Source organism: Falco biarmicus, chromosome Z (genome assembly GCF_023638135.1).
Source record: "Falco biarmicus isolate bFalBia1 chromosome Z, bFalBia1.pri, whole genome shotgun sequence".
In the NCBI taxonomy this organism is placed as follows: Eukaryota; Metazoa; Chordata; class Aves; order Falconiformes; family Falconidae; genus Falco; species Falco biarmicus.
Window position 1 is genome coordinate 60,749,969 of NC_079311.1, and position 26,039 is coordinate 60,776,007.

General features: G+C 39.2%; 1 protein-coding gene across 1 annotated transcript in view; it reads right to left on the reverse strand.

Annotated features, from left to right (window-relative positions):
• The window catches only part of HOMER1 (homer scaffold protein 1), a 96,174-nt gene that overhangs the window by 59,156 nt on the left and 10,979 nt on the right, over window positions 1-26,039 (reverse strand). Inside the window, exons 2-3 of the mRNA XM_056325551.1 lie at window positions 9,807-9,963; window positions 2,269-2,400 (exon numbers count right to left, since the gene is read on the reverse strand). Of these exons, the coding sequence (XP_056181526.1) occupies window positions 2,269-2,400; window positions 9,807-9,963 (289 nt within the window). The remainder of the gene's footprint in view (window positions 1-2,268; window positions 2,401-9,806; window positions 9,964-26,039) is intronic.

Consider the following 26,039-nt stretch of genomic DNA (forward strand, 5'->3'; position numbering starts at 1 on the left):
GACAAGGCCTCAAGGACAAGAGTCCAAGTACTGTTAGCCTGATGAACAGAGACTTGTTAGAACTTGTAGGGCACAAGCCCTGGGAGCAAAGGAGCAAGCTAACTGCAGACCCCTGAGCCGTCACAGTTCAGGAGGCAACCAGACGGACAGAGAAACAAGTAGCCAGATAAGGGAACGGATGGCGCCGATATGTAATCAAGAAAGCCGCGTAGAAAGAAACTCCCTAACCTTGGAATAAAAATTATTGCTATGTCAAGATAAACTAGTAAGTACCTATTGTTCTAACGGTGTGCCTTAAATATTAACCAATCAGTGTTTTTTACGCTTAAGATTTAACCAATCAGTGTGTAATATGTAGAAGGTAGAAACATATAATTGTAAGAAAATCACTAACAAAGGGACAACTTGCTTGCATCAAGCTGCGTCTCGTCTCTTCATTCGCCGCACACAAAAGTGAGAGTTAGCAATGTGAGCAGAGAGACAAGACAAGAACGAATAGACATGTGATTTCTCTACAGCTACACAGCAGATCCAGGGTTTCCAGTTCAGCTCTTCTGATCCCAAGACCAACACATCTACCAACTCCAGTGACTGAATAGACTGCAATCTACAGAAGTTTCCTCTCGCCCATCAAATATGTATTTTTTAATTTTAAAATTACACAAAAAAATTATCTTTATGAATTTTAGTAGCAACAGTCAGCAATTTCAACTCACATGAATATCAGTTTGATAACTAAGATATAATATAACAGGAGCGGTTTTCTAAAAAGGTCCTGAAGATTCATCACCGTAAGTTTCTTCCCTTTATCTCCCACATGGGGAGAGCAAGAAAAGCATCAAATATAGCACAAATAAAAAACGCAAAATATTGTCAACGACAAGGATAACCTAGTACTTAAACTCAGGCAAACACAGAGTGTGCATGACTACAGCATGACACTTTGCCTCCAAAGAAGCATTCTGTGATTAAGGAAAACAAGCTAGTCTATGAAAGAGGTAAATTAAATTAGCATTGATGCTACGTTCATTGAATTATTAACAAAAGTTATTACCATGGTGGTAAGCAAGTGCCTCTAGGACATACATACCAATTTATATAGTGACAAAGTTTCTAAGTTCACTGAAGCAATGACAACTGCACAAACACACATGCAATATTAGTACCATTCAGAATTTCCTGTGTTTGTGTTGCTTTGTGGAAATGAAAGCTATCTGATCATGAAAGAAAGAAATCTTCCAAGTGTAACACTTGTCCAAATAAATCAGATGTATTGGTTCTCATTTTAATGGTCTTCTAACAGGCCTATGCTTATCCTTGGATAGTGACAATTACTTTCTCAAAAGGGCTGGTATGATTTTACTTTTTTTAAAATAACAAGCCAATCATTATTCCTTACTTAAACACATATTTCACATTCCTTTCACCGCACTTGAGGTTCCAGATCTTTTGTATACCTCAAAGATGAAAATTCTCTGCTTAATGTAGAGACATGTTCTTAAACTCAACTGGAGAAAAATTACACTGGCTTGTACAGGTTCTTGGACTCATCTACCAGAGTCATGTCAATAGCAACAGGTAATTAGAAAGGGTACTTGGAGGAATTATAACATCAGTTTGAGAAACAGCGGTTACTGCTTTCCTTGGAACAAGGGGTACACTTCCTTCCTGCATAAGCAGACCAGAAAAAAACCCTCATGCATGGCACTGTTTCTTTAGTAAACATTTCAACTTTTTTTTATTCCAACAAGAAAATACATTTTCTTTTACAGTGAATCTATTTGCCACTAGCTTCATTTAAACCTGCAGATGTTAAAATACCTGTAATTTTATGCAGTACATTGTAGAAAAGTGATAGTGAACGTGGCTTAAACAACAAAAATGTGTCAGAAGACTACCAGCAATTTTTTCCTAGAAGATCTTAATACAGAAGAAACACTAAATTGTCTATTCCTTTAAATTCTACATGAAAACATGTAATGGAAGAACAACTTTTTAAAAAGAGAAATCTAACAAATTAATAATTAGAAAACAACTTACACTGTGATAGCTTAAGTGTCCCACCTTTCCTCCATCAGTTTGAAGAAAACTGGCAGGTATCATACTTCGTCTTATCTTTTCGCATTACAAGGATCAATAGAGAACATTCTTACGTAAATTATTTTTAAATAACAACAGTAATGAGCACTGAGTCAAGATACAGCGAGCAGGAACCAAATATTCTTAAGCTGCTTGACTAGCTTTAGAGCTGCCACTGGTCATACTTACTTTTGAAAGGTGATGTTCAGATGAAAATCCCAAGCCATAGACTGTATTCGCCCTGCTGTCTGCCCACTGGCCAAACTTCTGGGATGTTTTAGTAAATGTCATGTTGGGGGTGATAGTGCTATTTATTATTGCCTGAAAAAAAGTAATAATTGTAAAAAAAAAGTGGGTTGTGGTTTTGATTTTTTTAAGACTGCTCATAACTGAAAATGCCAATATTGTAGTAAAGTATCTGCATACACTGAATGAGAGACACACTGGGAACTAGGGAACAGTTTTCTAATTCAATCGCAGCTAGAATTACAAAAGCATATTTTCACATGCATTCTGTAAAAGGAGCAAAAGTTGGGGAAGGTACCTGTTTGCAATTGTATGCGATCATTCAGTAGTTAACAAGTCTATAAAGTCCTTCAAAGCATCTGCATAGGCTAGTAAGATCAGAAGAACAAGCAAAGTCCTTTTTTGTCTCACAAGTGCCATTTCTTTGTCCCTTAAGGCAACACCTCTCAAGCTCCACTGTAAGTTTCACTGTTGCACTCCCCCCACACCCTACCCCCACTGCATATGCAATTCACACTAGAAAACACGCAATAAAACAAGGTGGACAACTTCTTTTTAAGTTTCTGTATTACAAGAATATGTTGTTCCTTTATACACACACAAGCATCCCTAACAGCAACAGGGTCATACACCAACTGCAGAAGAGCTACTCTTACAATAATTTTTATTCTCTAGTTCTTGTTATATACAGGATGGAAGAAGTGCATCCTCCAGCATACAACTTCTACTAATGTAAACAAAAGCCACAACTAATAGATGATATGCTGGTTCCTTGAGAAGCAACTAAAGTTCACCATGGATTTCAACAATATTTCCATCACATCAAAGTTTGTCTAACCTAGTTAAATCTGTGATGTGGAACTGTGCAGGTCACTTAAAGTACGTAAAGATAAAGGATAATACTGACACCACTGGGTTTCATTTAACTAAAAAACCTGCTGGTTAGTACAGTTTACAACCAGCCAACATGAACAAGAAAGATTATCCATAAACTAAAAGATATGTGTATTTGAAGTGAAATACAGGCATGCTTTCTCATCTGTCTGGTGCTACTAAGAGTTTCAGCCACATTTGTTAAATAATTCACAGCCCTTTTCATGAATCACTGATGCTTTGTAACACCCACATGAAAGAGAACATCCTTAAAACTTCCCAGAAAATAGCACACACTGTGAGCAGAAGAATTCAGCAAAAATCTTTCTTATATGCCAGTTACTGTGCTCCAAAGCTTACTGTCAGTACGTGTCCTACCGCAATTGTCTTACAATACCAAGTTGGGAATCTTTCAAACATCAGTGTGCATGTCAATAGGACAAGAGGAAGCAGCTTCAAGTTGCACCAGGGGAGGTTTAGCTTGGATAGTTGGAAAATTTCTTCACCAGAACAGTTGTCAAGCATTGCAACAGGCTGCCCAGAGAAGTGGCTGGGTCACCACTCCTGGAGGTATTTAAAAGACATGTAGATGTGGCACTTAGGGCCATAGTTTAGTGGTAGACTTAGCAGTGTCATGTTAATATAACGGTTGGACTTGATGATCTTAGAAGTCTTTTTCAGCCTAAATGATTCTATGATTCTATAACCCCTGCCTTACCCCTGGCAGGTTAAATTCAGTGGTTAGTGAAGAATTCTAGAGCAGAAGAGCAGCAACAAAACCCATAGGGTCCAAACCATCTTCTCTGTCATAAATAGTGAAATCTTTCTTTTAGTTTTTGAATAGCAGGAACTGCATAGATGTATAGAGAATAGTATTTTCTCAGGATGGTGGGAGTGAGAAACTCCAACATCAGAGAGACCAGCTACTGCTCTCCCAAGCCTAAGACCTAGAAGTCAAAAGCAGCTTACTTCTTGTGTCAGATGGCCTTGGGGGTGAATATTAAAATGAGTAGTCATGGAGTTTACTTAGCATGCTTCACTTTTGCTGAGATGTGGATAGCACCAGAGCTCAGCTACCATCAACATAACATTTTCCCTGAATTCTACAGGGCAAGTGTAAAAAATGTACAGCTGATGGGCCAGCTAAGCTCACAAAAAGTTCCCATGTGCATATGGTGATTCTCAGATGAAGTGATGGAGAGAAGTATTGCAAGAAAGTTCAGAACACATTGTATTGAATATGTAGAAAGACAAGCAAAGATACTGCAGCACAGATGAATTTAACAGAACTGGCATCTTCTGCAGTAGCTTTGGCAGCTCCACTATATTCACATTAAATGAGAAAAGCAAATTTGGATATAGCTGACGATATCAAACAGGCAGTTCTCTCCAATAACCTTTGCTTCAAAATGCAAGTTTTGACTGCCATTGTGAACAACTCCTGGAAAATTCTGGAATGTCTGAAAGCTTAGCTTTGAACCAACAAGTCTCATAAGGTCAAGGACTGGATCTGCCACGTGATCAGAGACTGGAGAACCATCTCCAGCATCTCCAGTCCACAAAAATGCCTCCTCAGATTTTCATATAGGAGAAGTTTGTCAGTGAAGTCACTGGTAACTCAAAAATCATTTGCCTTTCTTCAGGCGTAAGGTTTGGAGCCCAAATAAAGCCAGCAAGCCTGCACCTGCACAGTGGCCTCCAACTGACCTCATAGAAAACATGCTACCTATAACGGAAGAAATAACGTGAGATAAAGAGGTGGACTTCTTGGAAAACAAGTGTTCTGGAGCTCTTTTTTTCTTGTATGCTTCTTGTCATCTTGTGCACTGTTAGTGCTTGGAAGCCCACTTTTGAAACAACCTGGTGGAAGCCCAGCACACAGCTGTGCAAGTTCACTTACTGTTCAATCTCTCTTGCTGTGAAAGCTGCCAACAGTATCATGTTTGAAATTAAATATCCTGGGGACAGCGTAGAAAAGAGTCTTCATCCCATCTCAAGCTTTAGTTGTCTAGCTTGCTTAAGCCCTAGTTCCACCCACTGCTTGATTATTTTGAGCTTACATCACAGACTTGAGAGTGTGTGTATTATGTCATGGATGTAACTTCCTCAGCAAAGCAGATGACTCTGAGGACAGAGACTTAGGACCTCCAAGCAACAGGACTGGCATTTGCTGCAATGAGAGCGGCATACCTGGTTACAGAATAACCCAATGAAAAACCCTGGAGAAACCAATCAGCTGTAGCTGAAAACTGCTCCCTGCCTTGGCTGACCATGTGGCTGGTTGCACGAGAGAGACCCAGAACAGGCTGCCAGGACCAGGATAAGCTATCCGTTTTGACAGCAGTTGGCATTTAGGCTGGGTTACAGTGACTGTCAAACTGCCTCCTTGCAAGGAAGAAAGGCAGGAAGAAAGCTTTTTAAGAAATAATTGCATTGAGAAAGAGTTGCTTTGATTCTTTCCTTTATTTACCAGCAGAGAAAACTAAGAAGGCTCAACTCCCATAGACAGTATTAGCCCAAAGACAGCAAGTTTCTCACTGGGAAGACTACATTCAGATCCCAGTGATACGAAAAAGACTCCTTTCATTAGATTTGCCAATTTTACAAGGAAATCAAGGCTTTCAATCCTCTCTGAATTAAAAACATTAAGCGTGCTAGATCTCTCACATACTACATTAACCATGCTTTTTAAAAGTGCAATGCTAGAGCATACTACAGATACAATCAGTGTCCGCTACTTCTGGAAAATACTAGATGTGAATCCTGTGTATCTGCAGCTTAAAAAAAAAAGATCTCTTTTTTTAAATTAGAATTTATAATTAATTCTGTCTTGTCTACTCCAATAGGTACTGTTTTAACTGCTCTCTTCTATGCCACATTTCACTGTAGAGTTACCTGTATAACAAATGTCAAATATTTCATCAACTTTTAAGAATATTGTTAGCATAAATGTACAAGAATATCTTAAAAACAGAACAGAGTCAATCTGACAGGCAGGCATTTAGCTTTTGAAGAAGCTTTTTGAAGAGATTTTGTTATCTTTAGATTTTGTTGGAATTATAAAATAGCTTTCATGTTTACCTTTCATATTAGCTTAGCTATGAGAAAACAGGGCATGTGTCCTAGCTGTTCATTTTACTGACTGCAAACCCAACAGCTGTGAGACATACAGAAGTGGTCAAATATGATTTTATCTTGTGCTAAAGTTGATGGCAACAATAATTAAGACACACAGTATTTTTTTAACTTCTTCAGGGGAAGATCACTGAAGACCTGTGCTTACAGGCTTTGCAGACCATCTATTGCAGTAACACTGACAGGAGACTTGACTCAGAAACAATGTATACAAGGCTCACCTAACCTAGAGACTGGAAAACCACCCTTATCCAGAGTCTTCTTTTGTTTTAGATGAGCACAAACTATTTGAGTTTTTTTACTATCTTGCATCTGTGAAAAAATTATCAGAGTTAACTAGTACTGCAGGAACCGCATTGCTTGATCTCTTTTTCTCAGTGACTGCCAGAGATTGAGTGGGAAAGACAGTGGGATTCTGGGAATAATCCTAATGTCTGCAGTATTACTGAAGAAAGAAAGGAGGCTTCCTTCCATCACCTAGGAGAAAGAAGTACTAAACCACATTTTTCCAAGGAGCTATGACATAACTATAATACTTAATGAGAACTGAAAGCCTTAGCAACAACTGCTCAACGTTGTCATGTCATGTTGCATACTATTTTTTTTTCCAGGCTTTCTCTTGACTCCTAGTGGTAGGAGAAAAAAGTCACATAAAAGATACTCAGGAGGTCACAGAAAAGAGCCTTGAGTTTTATCAGGTTGTTTGCATCAGCATATCCCTGCCATGGACAGCAGGGATGCAGATACTGTACATGACTATAAAATATGGTCTGTACACTGAACACCTTACAGTCCTAGAATATTTACTGGAATCAAGTTAGAAGGAGATGCAACATTTTTTGTGCAATGTACTTTAAGAGGAGACTGTAGCTTTGGAAAACAACATTACACAGAACGCATTAAAAATAAGCAGAACTTGCTTCTGTAAGGGTCTATCTCAGCTGAATCTGGCTCACAGACCCATTGATAAGGAATAAGGGAAAAATCAGTCTCTCACAAAATACACCAAAGGACCCCAACAAGCAAATTCCAGGGGGAATCTGCAATGTATAAAAGCATCCCTCAGAGCTGAGTAAAGATCATGTCTTCAAAATATCCTTTTGTTTTCAAGAAGAAAGATTAAATGACTTTCAGGCAATCAGTACAGAAGTTAAGATTTATCCAGGAATCCTACTGAAACCCATTAACATAAAGAGAGGGAAGGGTGTGGGACAGAAAGAGGATTATCATTCAAATCTGAAGTCTCTGTCTTTCAAATTTTCCTTACTGCAGTCTAAGTGAACATACATGTGAGTTGCCATCACTTACTGACGTACTCAGCACCTGAGTCACTGTAACTGAGCAGCCACATGCACATCATTCTCTCCACTATACAAACCCACAGGGTGCTATAAACCCCAACAGCACCAAGCTGTACAATAAAACCTGGTTGGACCCTTTACCTCCAAGGGAGAGGCATGACAGCTTCAAAACCAGTATGGTTCAACAAGTGGTTTTGGCCACTGGCAACATGTGTATTTGAGACATTTTCAATATAAAATATATTTTTAAGAAAACCCCCACAGAATCATCTTTATTCAGTTTCATTTAAAAACTTCAGATGGCAGAATTAAACTGAGTAGCTTTTTCTCCTTTGCAAATTCAGTGCTTCTGTCTGACCAATCAACAATGTAAAGGCATTGCAAGTTCAGATGCCAGTAGTGTTACTGACACCTGGCTGTATGCCATATAGCAGGGACACTATCTGGACATGCTCCAAACCTAAGAATGATTTATAGTTCTATTTAGCCCGTTGTATATACTATATTCTATATGTGCAAGTATGTTAAAAAATGGCAGTTTAGTTAGAAAAATAAAAAATTCTCTGGGAATTTCGCTGAAAACTTCCTTATAATTCTTCCATGGTTCCCCCTGCTATTCACCTATGTATTTTTCAAATGAGTGTTGTGACACCTAAAACAATGGGTCTTTCTTAATCATGATAGGGATCCTAGATCTTAGACATCTAATACTTGGATGACAACATCATTAGGATTGCAGCAATCACAGAGAGAGTAAATAAAAGTGATAGATTCTATTATCTATATACCCTTGCCAATAGTACTACAAATGTAAAGGAAATGCTGCAGTGGACAAAAGGACAAATAAATAGAAGAACAATTGCTTGACAATTTAACTCAGCAGCCGCTTTGCATGAGTTGCAGCTTTGGACAAAGGCAGAGGAACCCCAGTGGACACCAGAGTAAGGACTTTGTAAACTGTGCAGATCAGTTAAGGTGTTACAGATTGCAATTGGTAGTCTTGATTTCATACTGTACCTCGTTCCAATCCCAAAGTCTTCAGGTATTTTAACTATTTGACAGAACTAAAAGAATAATTTGAAGAAAAGGTGGGAAGGGAATAAAGAAAGTAAAATTTAAACTTGGAAAAATTCTGGTAAGCTTTGACACCAGAGTCTCAATCACTTAAAGCAGTACCGTATAGACATCTTTGACTATGAGATATATTTCTATATACTTCTTTATCACAGAAATTCTCCTTCCTTATCTAAAAAAGCAAACCTCTGGATATTTCTAAAAAATGCAGGGTAATATTTTTCAGCTTTCAATAAATATCCACAAAATCTCTGTGAATACTGCCATGCTCTGACAGTATTTCAGTTCCCATCATTATGAACTGATGCATCTACGAAAGTTGCAAATGAAAGTCTCTTGGAAGGATTACACCTTTTGACTACACTCTGTGTATTTTCAATGTCCTTATTGCAAACTTTTCTGACATACTGTTCGTAAAGTTACTGATTTTATACCCACTTGGAGTAGAACCTAAGGAACAATCAAGTATTTTCTCCATGTAAAATTAATTTCTCAGACAAGGTTTCTTACAACATCAGCTCAACACATTATCCTTCCTAATTAAAAAAAAAATCCAAAACAAAAAAACCTCCAAAAAACCCAAACCAAATGACTGTTTTCACGCAAGCTTACCACAGAGAGGTTTATCAGGAGGGAATCCTCACATTCTGTACAGTAGGAACTGAAGATTATGTAACAAAGGATTTACTAAGTGGGCACTGAACAGATGTCCTTCATAATGCTGAATCCAATGATATTGATAGATCATTGAATGCAGAGATGAGAACAGGTTACTGTAACCCTAGCTGTACTTTTCAGTGCATCTCACAGGGGCTGTCTTTTTAGTCTGCTGGTAATATTAACTAAGAGGTCATCACTTAAATTCAAAAATAAATCTATCAAAGTAAAGATGAACATATGAAAAACAGCGTTTTTGGATGAACTCTTAAAACATGTAATGAAGCATTTAAAACGTAATGAAGCAATGTGATCATTTTAACATGTCAGTAATCTATTGCTCAGATAATGACAAAAGTATCTGAGAAAATACATGAAAGACATCAGACTAGGAAATAGATGAAAAGATTGATGAAGCAAGTTTTCTGAAATAAAACTTACCTTTGCGCCATCCAAACTGATTATCCTGTAGACATTTCTTGTGCTGTCATAGAAGTAGGACACAGTAACAGCATGCTTGCTGGTGGGAACCCAGTTCTTCTTAGTGTTTGGGTCAATCTGGAAGACATGAGCTCGGGTGCTGAAGATGGGTTGTTCCCTGAAGGATAAAGAGTAAAAGTCATTAATCTAATTTGTACATAATACCATTTCACACAAGTTATCTGTCAGTTGTGCCCACTGGGATGTACACGTTTCACCTTGCATGACAATTTTTTCCTAAGAACTTCCGTATGTGCTATTGCATAGAGCAGGTAAGTGCATTAATATATATATGCAAACAAAGGCAAGCCTTCTAAGGCAAAAATCAGCACTCAGCTTCAGAGTCAGATAAAGACAGCCATCTCTAATATAGATTCAGCTCTGTCCCACCATCTCCCCAGCCCTCATCCTCCGTGTATCCCTTTAAACTAACTGGCATTAATACATACATAACTCCATCTCGCTACACTGCAGAATGTTTATGACATCAAAACCCCATCTTCTAAAAAGTCTTTTAATACTCAAACTATTCTAAGCAATTTTAGACCATCATCTGAAACTGAACTGGCTGATTCAATGCAATTACTCTAAAACTAACATTAATTATAGCCAAGAACATGTGTTGTGAAAGTCTCACTCTTTGGAGTTTCACACCTAAATATTTTCATAGCAACACTAAATACATGTAACATATATGGTTCAAAGTTAACTGTTTAGCAAATAAAATTATATAAAGTAAAAAAACCCTTCTGGTCAGACAGAAGCACTTCAGAATTTACAACTGATTTTCCCCATGATCATTACCAGGATATACAGCATTGCACAGAAATCTAAAAATATTTTTGTATCACTAAGATGGCTGTCAGTTTAAATTCAGCTACACTTTAGTGACAAATAGAATGCTGTATTCTTCAGGAATGTTTTAGTGACAAATAGAATGCTGTATTCTTTAGGAATGTTTCCATTAAATCCCAAAGATAAGTACTGGAACATTAAGCTGGATTTAACTGTCTAGGGTTTTGGACTCTTGTTTTCTCCCATTTCTAGGATGTGAAGTAAAATATCCTTTGTCCCTGCCCTCATTTTCCTTTAGGAGTTAAGTTTTTAATACATTTTTCTGCCCAAAATAAATGCAAAAGACAAAATTAGGATTTTGGGTACTCACAGTCAAAGGGGTTTAATCTGGCCTCATTACAAGGGGCACATATGAACACTCAGAAATAGTTCTACTGCTTGGCATCAAGAGCAGCTGAGAGCAGCTGCTTTCAGCAGCAGAATCGTACTACTCAGCTGGGAGTTAAGGCTCCATGAAGCTCATTTGCTAGAAGATGTGGGGGTGCTCCTATGTTGGGTGTTGCAAGAAGTGAAGAAAGGATACAGAACAGATCAAAGACAGTGAAACAGTGTTTCAGTGAAAACTAAAGGAAGGCAGGTCATGGGGATGAATGCACATGCTAGTCCTCCATACAAAGGTCCCTGCACACTTAACACCAACTCATCCTCTCCTAAATCACTCAGCTGTAGGAGGTTGTGTAGCTGTTTTCCTGATCCCAATCCCTTGCACACAACGTTTATGCGAAGGTGACTTTCACAGCCCTTTTGTTTAACAGAATCTTTACACCAGTTCTTATCACTCTTTCAAATATCTACAATTACTTCTTCAATCAAACTTTAGGTTTTGTCTTCAATTAGATATTTTGCATTTACCTCCCTTTAAGTATATCCCAATGTAATATGATGCATACTACCATAAGCATTTACCTCCCTTTAAGTATATCCCAATGTAATATGATGCATACTACCATAAGCATTTACCTCCCTTTAAGTATATCCCAATGTAATATGATGCATACTACCATAATGCAACCAGTTCCTTAACTCTGGAAAGTTAAAGAGCTCATCAAAACAAAAATCTTAGAGGCCTGACAATTATTCGGATGAAGATGGACACTGAAACAAGAAAATGAACGCTCTGACCACATTAACTAAAAAGATAAAAAAAGAGTTGAATCCAAATTATACATGTGTGGTTAATTAATACACATTTTACCAGTATGGATATTCAATTCTGTCACAGTACAGTGCACCATACAACTGGGACTTTCAACATACCACAGGTTAGGATTTTAATATATAAAAGGTAGGTGAAAGCTGTATGACTAAAGCAAGTGGGAGAGTCAGTAAAAGTCAACTGTTCGGCCCTGAATTACTGCTCTCCTGCACCGTCAGCACAGAAGTCTTCCATAGCCCCAGATAAATATAATCAATTTATTTGATGAGGTGGTCTGCATATTCCTGCTGGTTGCTCAGCAGTGTTGCTCAAAGACAAAGCAGAGCACTTTTCAGGGTATGTGTGTGGGTCTGGCGTAATTACACTTAGGTATGGAACAGCATAAATGAAGCTCACATACTTTTTTAATTACTTCTGATAAAACGAGAATTATAGTCTTTTCCTTCCATGTTTTAACTGAAACTACAGCTCTGCAAAATGACAAGCTGTCTACACTCTGTGGAAAAAGCTTAACTCCCTTCATTAAACTAGTTGACTAAATCTTGATTTTGCCAGATTACTGGGATAATAATTTTTTTTTCTGACAAAGATGCTAAACTTCAGATGCCTCTAGAATTAGACCAACATTCTGACAGTTGATGATGAACATTCATCATTATTTCTTCAAACAAATGGAAATTATGCACCTTTAGTCTACAGGACTAAATGTGTTACAGAATCACTCACGGATGTGCCACTGAAGTCCCTTAAAGCTGCTGCATATTTTGGTCATTTGTACTTTTCTGTAGCAACATACTACAGATCTACTTCAATTTTAGATTTTCTAAAACATTCAGAAACAAAGAAAAAGGTAATATATCAAACATATGCAACATTTTTAACTTCAGCTAATCAATCTTTACTGAAACTTTTTGTTCTTCCATTATCCAGAGGCCATGATGCCCTCCCAATATGGAAGTTTCAATTAATTCAGTTGAAGTGATATTAGTTATAAGATTATTAGTATTTGTTAAATCGGACAATAGTTTCCTTTTTCCCTTGCTAAGTGCTCAGACAATTAATACATATAAAAATTATATTTTATGATAGATAATATATATTTTTTTAAAATCTAATTTTGCCTGTATAGTTAAGATAGGAAGAAGGCAACAGCTTTAGTAAGAAAAAACAACCATGTAAAAAAACCTTATCAGTTCCTTACTCTCTTCTCTTCCTCTTTCAGCTTTCTCTTGTCACTCTTTCATTAACCAGAAAGTATTTAGTATTCACTAAAAACACTAATAGGAACTAATACAAGAACGCATCACTAGTTACAAAGAGAAGTCATACATTTTTTCCAGAAATATTCTGATACTGAAGAAAAAGAAAAGAAACTAACAAGAATGACACAGTAACATGGTTTGACTATTAGAAACAACTGCTCAGACACAGCAAAAACGTTAAGCCTAATATGCTGCTGTTGTTAACTGGCTTAGACTGCAACATTACAATGGTAGAACACAGACGAAAAAGAAACGCCAAGTTCTCCCGGACTGGAGTAGCAATGTGAGGACTAAAGAAGTGTGAGAAGTACCACTTCAGCTGGTAGACGGACACTGGTTTTTTTCATCATTGATATAAAAATTGATAGGTGATCAGTCCTAGGCTAGGCTTAGGAGAAAAGCCTGTGTCCTAACAACCACTCCTTCCATTCTGACATTTTAACATAACCTTTTCAAAAAAATGCAACTACTGAATATAAGAACATAAGGTTTCTTTTTTCCATATGTTAGACCAATTAAAGTTTCACAAAAAAAGCTTAAATTAGTAGAGAAGGTTAGAAAGAACTTTTCTTGCTAATCCATAATCAGTATTTGCTTTTTTTTAAAAAAGTATCTATTCTTTAACATGTCTGGTACTTCCAGATCATGCAGACACTGATGCTGAAGACCTCCTTTCCCTTCTTTCTCCCCCCACACTGTTGTTTACCATGACTCCAAAGTTATTTTCACTGCCATAATATCTGTAACTTCTCAAGGCTGGGATTCTGTTGTCTTACTTATTATAAAAACAAAGGCGGCATGAACTTCTACAATATTAGTTGATGTCCTACTTGTGTCCCCTTTTAGTGTGTTAATGATGCTAAAAATAAAATGTAAAAAATAGACACCTCCTTCCCCCTACATACTGGGCTAGATTGACAGGGCTTTGGTAGGGAGGGTGCTGCACTGTGTGCAACAAGGTCAGGGACCACCCTGTGCAGACCCAAGAACAGACCAGGACTGGGGCTAGAGGAAAAAAAAGACACAGGAGATTACATGCGAGCAGGGGCTAGAGCAAAGAGCTGCCCAAGCAGAAGATGGCAGCAGACATGTGACCAGGTGTAACACTTAAGGGATTGTGGACCATGGAGGAACTGAGTAACAAAAAAAAACCCAGGAGCCACCATAGGCACTAACCATTTTCTGAGTGCCACCTGGGGTGAGGGGATGAGAGATCAGGAAGGAGCTGGAGAGGGGTCCACAGGGAAGATGAGGTCTGTTTTCTGAGTTTATTTAATTGTCATCTTCATTGGCAATACACAAAATTGATTTAGATTTCCTGAGTCAAAATGATTTTGTTGTACATGACATTCCTTCCCTGCCACAAACATAAAAAACAGACCTAAAAGTTCATATAGCAGCCTCTTGGATCCTCAAAGCATTCAAATACACTAGCAGTTTTAAAACTTTATGCAGAGCTATTTTCCTCAACCAGTAGGACAAAAGGGGATGAATGAGCCGGTCCAGTGTGATGGGGTCCTCCTACTCAACTCAGCTTTGATAGCTCTAAAGTATCTATCAAGTAATGAAAAGCCCATGAGAATGAATATTTATGTCAATCATTTCAGCAATTTCTATCTCCCCTGATATGGATCTTGAAAACTGCAAAGTGCATTATCCAGACTTACTGTTTTTGATGCACATGGACTCCTCATACAAGACTGTTTTCAAGACAAGTTCAACAAAATAGGCCTTGGAAGTCCTTTTCATCACATTTGCAAGTTGCAAACAGAGCAAGACCTTATCCTTCACATTTTAGTCTCACAAGTTTCAGAGGAAGATGATGCCTTGCGCATTCAAAAACAGGGCAATGTCCCTGTGCACAGCACTGGAGTACAACCACACTCCAAGCTTCCCACCCACAGTGAGGACTGGACGAGGAGAAGCGTGCTGCTCTCAGCCCATTGCAGCCATGGGCACAGCAGACCCTGCCACGTGGCAGCCCGCATGCTCAGCACACACGCTCCGAAGGCGAAGGGCTGCACACTCCCTCAGCAGGTATCACACATGTTTTTGCAGGTGGTACTTTTGCACACAGTGAGTTCTAAGCCTGTGTAAGATCTGTGATCCAAAGTAATTTCTCCCCTTATCAGACAACATGAACCCCCTGCATGACCTCTCAGGCATTTCCTGATCATCCCCAGATTTAGGATAGGACAAAGACCTTTTTGCTTTTTCAAAATGACAGCATACCAAGACTACAGCTTTCTCCCAATGCCTTGCTACAGTCTTAAAAAATACTCTCCCTAACTTGTTTGTAAAGCTGTAGCAAGCTTTTATTACTCTAAGCAGCTTGAGGAGAGATCCCTAAAAGAAATGAGGAGACCAATTAAAAGTGCAGCTATAGTCAAAACTAATTTGTCAACTATGGCATCCAAACACAGACAATGGTTTCTCAGGAGTCTGAGTGAACAAGCTCTGCAAACACAGGTCAAAGCAACAGAAAACCACAGAATTTTCCTTAATCCCAAAAATGCTCTGAAGTCTGATAAATACCGTATACAGTAGCATGGGACAGTAATGCATAACATTGTCGTCTTCTTGTATGGAAGCTTCTGAAATGAATTATTTTTCTGGGCAGAAATTGACTGACAACTGCCATCTTGAAATAAAAACCAAAATTATACAGTACTTGAACAAAACACACCAGCATACTTGTGAAATGAATACATCTTAAGGTATTTCTTTCTGTATTACATACACACAATAACAACTTTAATGCCTCAAAACATATTTTGAGATAGTAAAAAAAGTGGAACTTACAATCGAGCAACCAGCTCAAAATCTCTCCCATTGCACCAGCAGTTTATCTAGTTTTACACTTAAATTCTTAGATCTACTTTTGCTGTTACATTTTGGGGTTGAGTCAGGTTTACTGAAGGTGAGCAAAAGCTTAGGAAGTTGTTCCTAAAAAGCTTGCCGAGTTTTCTGTATGAAGTTAATACATATATATGCCTATTCACCTATAAAGCTAAATGGCTTGCTTTATAGAGTATCTTCTATAGATCCATAGAACTGCACAGAGCAGTGCCTTCAAGGTTTTTTCTAAACTGTTTTGCTCCCATTTAACAACCAGCTTTTAATATTAGATCTTTAACCACTAATGAGTTAGCATACCATCACAAATAATACTAGCGATTTTTCAGGATTTGAACCTTTCATTAAACCTGTAAATTTAAGTAAAAAATTTATTTACCTTTGCCAGAAACATTACATACTGCACGTAAGATTTTCAAGGATATGAAGCTTAGCCCAACTAAAGCGTTTCAGCTTGAAATCAGATATCAGACAGTATTTAAGGGACATAAGATACAGAAGTCAGAAGAAAATTATTTAGTGATTTGCTCATATTTACATTGCTATGAAATCAGTGTTTTGTCATGGGTGATCAGTGGACAAGTCCTTGCTAATATGCCACAAGACAGCTGCCAGGCCTGCTGGTTAATCACCTCAGCCAGCTCCAACATCGTGCTTTTCCAAGGGTAAGTTGTAGCCTGTTTTTAACATTTGTTTTTATAAACCTACAATAGATATTTTGATGCCCTGTATTTCCCATGTTGCAGAAGGAACGGTTCAAACCCTAGCCCATAAATTCTTCCCACACATAAACCTTTGCCCACACTACAGCACACATAGTGCTGTACACACAGCTTCTTCATCCACATTCTTTGTTCATTAGCTTTAGTCTGTGTGTGTGTGTGATCAAAGAAGTTTCAAAGTTGGTAGAAATACAGAATATGGTTTGAAGTAATTCCAATCCTATGAAATTAGATCAGACTTCGAAAATACTAAAGAATTATTCAAACATTAGATTTTTAAAGTTCCTTAGATGTCAAATAACTTCAGCAGATAATGGCAAACCCCCACGGAATCAATAAAACAGCTTCTAAGAGTAAAGGGTACAAGCTGGGCAGCAGCATTGATCCGCGGGAGGGCAGGAGGCTCTGCAGAGGGGTCTGGACATGCCAGACCGATGGGCCGAGGCCAGCTGGATGAGGTTCAAGAAGGCTCCGTGCCGGGTCCTGCACCTGGGTCACACCAGCCCCACACAGCGCTACAGGCTGCGGCAGAGCGGCTGGAAAGGGCCTGGTGGGAAAGGGCCTGGGGGTGCTGGTCGGCAGCCGGCTGGGCATGAGCCAGCAGTGTGCCCAGGTGGCCAAGGAGGCCAGCAGCACCCTGGCTTGTGTCAGAAGCAGTGTGGCCAGCAGGGCAAGGGAAGGGACTGTCCCCCTGCACTGGGCACTGGTGAGGCTGCACCTCGAACCCTGTGTTCAGGTTTGGGCCCCTCACTGCAGGAGGGACGTAGAGGGGCTGCAGCGTGTCCAGGGAAGGGCCACGGGGCTGGGGAAGGGTCTGGAGCACAGGGCTTGTGAGGAGCAGCTGAGGGAACTGGGGTTGTTTAGTCTGGAGAGGAAGAGGCTCAAGGGTGACCTCATCACTCTCTACAACTACCTGCAAAAAGATTGTAGCAAGGTGACTGTTGGTCATTTCTCCCAAGTAACAAGTGGTAAGATGAGAGCAAATGGCCTCAAGTTGTGCCAGGGGTGGTTTTGTTTGGATATTAGGAAAAATTTCTATACAGAAGGGGTGGTCAAGCATTGGAATGGGCTGCCCAGGGAGATGACGGAATCACCTTACCTGGAGGTGCTTCTAAAACATGCAGCTGCGGTGCTTCAGGACATGGTTTAGTGGTGGACTTGGCAGTCCTGGGTGAATGATTGGACTTGATCTGTAAGTCTTTTTCAACCTAAATGATTCTATAAGCAAAAATATTGCTGGACTTCCCCCTTGAAACTGCACAACGGAGACACTAAGGGTGAACCCACAGAGTCATAGCTGGTTTTAGAATTCAAACTGACTTAGTAGCTTTAGTTCAGTGAGTGAGAAATCACACATGCTCTAAGATATTGTTCAAGCTGTAAAAGCTTTTTACTCTGGAAACTATTCTGTGATGGGTTCATATAAAAATCTCTGGAAAACAGCCTACAGGAAAAGACTCCAGAGTCATGGTATTACTTATAGTGAAGGCAGACAATTCGATGTAACAAAAGTACCACAGTAACCATTCCAGTGGAAAAGTGTCAGAGAACGTCATACTCACCCCATTTTACACCTGCATCATTTTGTATCACCCTAAAGAGACAGCATACCACACAGTCCCACACTATATTCACTCAGCAGCTGCTGGTGATAACGGCAATCCCTTTTCCTCTACCTAGTTTTGGGGTTTTACTTACTTGTACAAATAGCAGAATTAATAAAAATTGGTCTAAAACAAAACTATAACTCACAGTTGGACCTCCAGTCTCTAACAAAAGGAAACTTCCACCAGAAACCTTCCTGTGTTTTGGGGCAGCACATCTGACCCAAGAGATTCCTCTGTGACTATTAGGAGTTGAGCTTTTGCTCTCCCAACAAGCACTCTTTTTGACCTGGCTCTTTATTTGCATAAAATTATGAGAAATTATTATCTTTGAAATGTCAATGCCTTTATAAAGATGAGTTGAAATGTGAGAACTATTTGGGCAGGAGACGGAACAGTTGTGCCATATTTGCTACCTTAAAACCCTAGGCTTTGAAGAAAAAAACCAACTCAAAATATTTTACTCTGGGCTACGAAGTAAAGGCAAAATACATATGTATAAGGCTAGGTGCAAAGAATATAGTTTCATATGAGCTAGGCTAAATTTGACCCGTATGAGTGGACAGAACCCTACTGAAGTCAGAGATTATGGACTTCCATTACATTTTTTGTATCAATGAACGGAAGTTTCTGTGTGACACAGTAGGCAAGTCAGGAAAGCAGGTAACTTCAAAGTGTGGGGCAGAAAACATTTCTGAAAGCAATTCCTTCTGATAACATTTTGGCATATGCACCACTGTGTATGGCATCTTTATGCGCACGTAATCCTATAAAGCAGTGTATTCAGGAAAAAAAATGAACCACTCTGTGCCAATCTCAGCTAAATGCTCAGTAAGCCCATACATGAGATCTTCCAGAGGAGAAGGGGAGAGAAGAAAGGCAGAGGAATATTCTACAAGCAGACACTGCATGACAACTGCAGGCAGCACTAAAAATTTACAGTCATCATTTAAAATTGCAAAAGCTAGGATCACCATACCTTGGGAAATAAGGCTCTTGCTATTAAACAAAACAAAAAAACCCAAAACCTAAACAACATAATTATAAACAGCAATGAGAAAATTCATTTAAACTTATTCCTCTTCTGTCTGAGCTTCCCATTCATAAGAGACCAGTGAAGAATAGTGGTTATTCATAAACTTTAGAATAGTAAAAAGCTTCTTCCACAGTACATATTTAAAATTAACTGTAGCACAGCACAGAGACTGCAGTCTCACAAATTTACTAACATCAACAGCACGGAAGCTGGCAGAGTTGCAAAGCACAGAATCAGTGCCCAGGTTCCCACTCACCACAAAGGATAAGAAAAGCCAGGCACAATGAGTTTATTATCAGGACAGAAGTGGTGGCAGAACAGGACACTGCCAGTGCTGGCAGACACAGGCACAGGAGAATGGAGGCTAGTCTTAAGACCAGGACACAAGTGACCTGGCTTTGATCTGTCTCTGAGACCTACCTTCTTGCCTCATTGTAAGCCATTCATTTGACATGACCAGTTCTTCCTTGGCACCTTCCCTCTTAGAAAATACACTTTTCCAATCTATTTCACTGGCACTTCTGTTTAGGCACCTCACTGAATGTGAAACCTTACAAAACATCAGGAACAAAAGTCCCTTAAACAGCTGTCCCCTAAAAATTTGTCTCCAATACTCTTCTTTGCCCTGCCTGCCTTTATGGCTTTAATGCCAGATTCATTTTCACATGCTCTGATCAGTGTTTTTACATACACACACACATATATCCACCTCAAAGATATTACAAAGTGTGTTAATGAAGCTGGTCACTAATTCAGTTAGCATACTTAGAGCATACCAAGGAAACAGATTCTGTCCTCAACATCTTGCATTAGGACAACCCCCTTGCATATGACAAGGCACAAAAAATGCAAAAGCACTCAGGAGCCAAGAATTGTCTTTTGTCTCATCGCATCTTCAGATGGCTAACATCAGGTGGAGAAGGCTTTAACATATTAACTTAAAACTTATGGGATTGATGGAATATATTATTTTGATAAATCAGTGTTAAGTTCACTGCATAATAGACATTTTTTTTCCTTTTCTTAATTTCCAGACCAAATTTGAGAAATCAGTAGAGAAGACTTAAGTAAATTCTCTAGTTGCATTACAGAATACAGTGAAAATCTGAATGACAGTCTCTGCTCATTTTCCTTCAAACAAACAATGGATCATACTCATCCATGATACAGTGAAATCAGATGGGTCTTATTAGATATGCTCAATATCCAGATGAACAGCAAAAACTCAAGTTTTGCTTTCTCACAAACTGGAGAAAGCAAAATCTGAAACATGAAAATGTATGCATGTTTATCAGAGAAAGAACAAGACATAGTGCACAGGATTCTGCAGTGGAATTCAGCTTGCTTAGATGTGAGTCACCATCACACCCGTAGCTCAAGCATTTCACTCTGCTATCTAGGTAGATTATCACACTAACTGCTTGTCCTTACCACACTAAACCTCTACTGGAAGTCTGCCTCCTAACTGCACAGAGAAGCCTGCAGTCTAGCACTGTATACCAAGATGGTACAGGCATTCCTGCTGACTTCTATCAAGCACAGTCACCATGCTCTCAAAGTCCTGACCAAAACAGAACACACTGCATTACATTTGCCAGTTAAGATGCAAACTCTTGCATTTGGAATAAAACAGATACTACTTAAAAGTAATGCTTATATTCTACAGGAAGGAAAAAACCAAACAACACTTTTACATTTTTGGTGTAATGTCAGTGAACATGGAGCTGCTTGCACTAAAGCGTAAAAAAGGTACCTGGAGGGTATGTACAGTGTAATGCTAACCTGATTCAAAAAAAAAGGAAGAAAAACAGGTAAACACTGGATTTGCTTTCACCTCTATAATTCCACGGGTTTTTAAGAAATGCCCGTTCTTCAGTGCCAGCAGCTATCATATGCTGCTCAAGTTCTGCAGGTAAGCAACCAGCTGAACTGTTACAGGAAACATCCACACCAAGAATTTATCACCAACTATGAAAGTTCCTCCAATAGCTGTAAGGTTTTCCTTTTTTGTCCTTCCACCCAAGCTTCAAAAGCTCATTTTCACACCATGAATCAAGTGAGAGCTTGGGGAGTCAGATTGAGATAACAAGAAGAGTATTACCCAAGGGTAAGTACCCAGTCTTATCTTCATGCTTTCCACTTCAGTTTATTAAGTTATTCCAAGGACATATGCATCTTCAGAATTTTTCTAGGCACCTAAGATATTATTCCTCTAAATCGTGGAATTAAGTGGACAAAGGTATCTCTGAATTAACTTTTACCTTAAATTTGTTTTTAAATTACAAGTTTGGAGAGAACTAACAACCAGCTTTTAATGACTTAAGAGCAGCTAAATTATGTTGTTGAATTTTAGGACAGATATTTACCTATAGTGATCATGATAGCAGATATTAATCCAAAGTTGTATTTCATTTTTCTGTCCAAAAATGCTCGTCAAGGAAGTCAAGAAAGTTCTTCCATCTCTGACTAGACAATAAAGTTTAAGGCATATAGCTATTTTCCGCATCTACTCACTGAAAGCATTAACCAAACAGAAAAATGGCATAATGTCAGGTTCTAGTCTATGAACAAAGACCTCTGGCACAACAGGCTAAGGAGACGTTTCTGAAAGCAACCTGGATGTTAAAACATTCCTGCAACAGCCCTTACACACAGTAAACTAAGCTAAGCGGCATCTGGAATAAGAAACAGGCAGGTAATGGTGTAAAAATACTCCTCATTTCCCTCCACTCTACAGCATGCAAAAGCAACTTCGCCACACTTGCAACACAAGACAAAAAGAGAGGAATGCACCCTACACAGCACAATGTAGCAAAGTAAGAAATAATGTCATTCATACCTGTTAGGAAAAAAAGTTTAGAAAGGCCCCAAAGTAATTCTTTCTAATTCCCCTAGTTCCTTGACAACCTGTTCAGAGGCAATCTTTCTTTGCAATCTACATCTAAAATATCCCATGAAATAGAGCTGTGAGTCAGTCAGATTACTTTTACAGAACTCTCGCAAGTATTTTAAGGGAGAACATAGAGCAGCTTAACTGTTCAGCTTGAACTTTCACTGTTACTCAGCACAGCACTTTTAACACTGAGCCATACAGCTGTAAGTTACAATTTCCTTCCTTCTGCAGCACCAGTTTTCTTGAATTTAAATAAATAGACATTTCTAGACATGTTCCTCAGGGACTGTATCTGTAGTCTTCAGGACCATTACAAGACCTAAGGGGAAAAAAAGAAGATAAAAAGAAAGAAAGAAAGAAAGAAAGAAAATCCCCATGCTATACTAGCAGAACAAGCACAGCTCTCCAAATACAGAAGCTGAGAGGGCAAGAGCACAAAGTTGCTTTGGGATCCAGAGACACTGCTGTTGAGCCAGGACTCCATCCTCTGCTCTACAGGCAGGCCCAGCAGTGATCTCCCTTCCAGGTGCATGGAAGAGGAGGAGGAGGAGGAGGAAGGCAGCTCCAGATGGGACATGACTTTGAATCTACTCTCCAGAATGCAAGCCTATTCCCATCCAGCAAGTTTTCCTTGTCACATTTTACAGACACCCTCAAATTAATTAATGGACTCTTTGAGATCTTAAGTTCTGTCATTTCCTTTGCAAAACGATTTTCAGTTTGCGAGATGGGCTATTAATGTCACTCCCAAATAACTCATTAGTCTGATTGATGCTGACTAAACAAGGTGAGAATTAAGCCAAATCGGATGGGGCCACTTAGCTGCTGCTGTTGAGGCACAGATGGGGAACAACAGCACCCTGCAAGTGCATGAAGACTCTTTGATGTTAATCATACTTTTGGTGGGATGTAAGGGTCATAAGACAGCAGCAGCAGAACTGCCATCCAGAGCACCACATTCAAACAACTGACAGATTGAACCTCCTTGCTTTGTCTCAACATGAAAGCAAGCGACTGTCCAAAAATCAACACCCTCTGTTCTAAAGTTTGGTTAGATCAATTTAGTTGCTGTAATGAAATCCTTCAGCAGCATTGACAAGTGTCACTGTGCACAGCTAGTGCAGCAAGAAGAAATTAAGAACAGAGGGCTGGTACTAGGACACGCAGTCATGCAGAGCACTGAAGTAACAGAGTGGCAATCCTACATTAGCTTTAGTTCCATAGAACATGGCAGCGTTCAATAAACAATGTAAATGCAGTTACTTCCTAGTTTGACATTCAGTGTGATTTTGTGTACCCCATCAAGTCTCATCATTGCCTATGACAAGAATTTCTGTTCTGATGGCTGTATTTCACAGGTATGAGGCAACACAGACAAAGCATTTGGCAACAGAGACAGGTGAAAATTTTGGAACCTGAGAAGGAATAGAAGGAAGACAAAAATCATAGAATCAATTAATTGTATGTCTTCACTGAGATAATCAGCAATTATATGGTAAACAGTGATAGTATTTAAAAAATCAGTATTTTTAGATTATATTAAATTTAACTTCTGTTTTTGCAATCTTCTTTGATTTTGAGAGACAACACTCAACTAATACTGGCCATAATTCTGCTATTCTAAAAACTAGATATCACGGCAGCTTGTTCACAACAGAAAACCCAAGGAATATGCATCTTAATTGTTTATTATCAGTCACTTGGAATTCATCTTGAACATATTTCTTTAGCAAAATAAGGTTTTCTCACTTGGCACCACCATCTTTAGCAACCCTTCCTTGTAATGCTTCTTACCAGTTTCCTTTCATTATCCACCTTATTGGCTTTAAACTTCCATTTTGCTTCCTTGAAATGATGATACCTCCTTACCTTGTCAACCCCATCAGACAAGTCCACTTCACCTTTTTCTACATCTCCAAGTTACTCATTTTGATGTGCCTTCTACATGTGAAAATGCTTTTTATTTTAGCAGGCCTGGCATTTGCCATTCCTTTCATTTCCAGCTTAAAACCCACAAACATTAAGAAGCTGTCAGTTAACAGTCACTTATGAGAGCTTTTACACTTAACTCTCAGAAATAAACATCCCAAAATAAATCACCAGCACAACCTGCACATTGACAACAGACACCTCAAAGCTGAAGTCACGCTTCCACCAGCACCAGTGGAAGTATGAGAATTTACATACGGAGCAAGCAGAATGAACCAGGTTGAATAGACATGCATTTCATCACTATCACCATCAACTGATCTTTGAACACTTTGCAATCCTATCTAGACTGCTACAGCTGTATGCCAAGTTTCAAAAAGAATCACTGGTCCACATCACAAGATGAGAACTGGATTATTTCATCTGTGTCAAGGAACTGAGTTAGACTCCTGGAAAAGTAAACAGATTCATTTTATATTCATAAGTAACAAATCAATTTGAACCATCCCACTGAGCACTGCAAGAACTATAAAGCCTTGTTAATTCACTTTGAGTATGCCATTGCCATGCCAGCAAGCTCCTCACTTCTGATAACTTACAGCCTACTAAACACTATGAAATTTGGAAGCAGTGGTTGCATCTATATTGAGCTGTAACTGTAAGTGACAGATCTCAGTTTCCCCAATTGTTTGCATCACACATATGCCAAACACATTCTGAGACTCCTCCTAAGGCAGGACACCCAAATACAGCTCCTGACAGACCTCCAGAGCAGTTTGCTCATCAGATCACTGAAGTCATTCCTAGGATGACTCCAAATCCAGTTTCCCTCCAGTGGTGTCCCTCGCACTGTCAGGCAATTTCCCATGGTAGTGATGAGATTCACAACAAGCATACAGGGTGTTCCGGTTTAACCCCAGACAGCAACCAAGTACCACACAGCTGCTTGCTCACTCCCTCCACCCAGATGGGGAGGAGAATCGGGAAAAAGGTAAAACTTGAGGGCTGAGATATAAACAATTTAATAATTGAAATAAAACAACAACAATTGTAATGAAAAGGAGAGAGAAGGGGAGAGGAATAAAATCCAAACGTAAGGGGGGAAAAAAACAAGTGATGCACAGTAGAATTGCTTACCACCCACTGATCAGCCAGCCCTGGCCAACTCTCCACAGTTTATACACTCAGCATGACATTCTATTGTATGGAATATCCCTCTGGCTAGTTCAGGTCTGGTGGCCGTGTCCCCTCCCAATTCCCTGTGCCCCTCCAACCTTCTCGCTGGCAGGGCATGAGAAACTGAGAAGTCCTTGACTTAGCGTATTACCTAGCAACCACTAAAAACATCAGTATGTTACCAACATTATTCTCAAACCAAATCCAAAACACAGCACTGCATCTGCTACTAAGAAGAAAATTAACCTTACCCCAGCTGAAACCAGGACACAGGGCCCAATCCATTCTTAAATATACCAGTATGACCACACACTGCGCATGGAGCACACTGTGCCCTGCACAGCCCACTGCAGAGGCTGACATGGGAATAGGTACAGAGGTCTGTACAGTAAATGTCAGCCAAGGGGCTGTGCCAAGTGCTGTGATGTAGGGATGGGTCCCAACAGCTGGAGAGGAATGGCCACACCTGGACTAGGCCATCTCACTGATGAGCAGCTCATAGGGAAGACAACCATCCTGAAAACACAATGGCTACACCAACACTACCCTTGGGTATTGCTATCCAAATAATGTAAAGAAACATTTCTTCACTGACAGCTCATGCAGTTGCTTTGATTGCACTGGTGGAGGCTCGTAAAGACAACATATTATGTGTTAAGTTGTTCTGAAACTAGATTCTCAACCACTTTGCAAATCATACCTCAA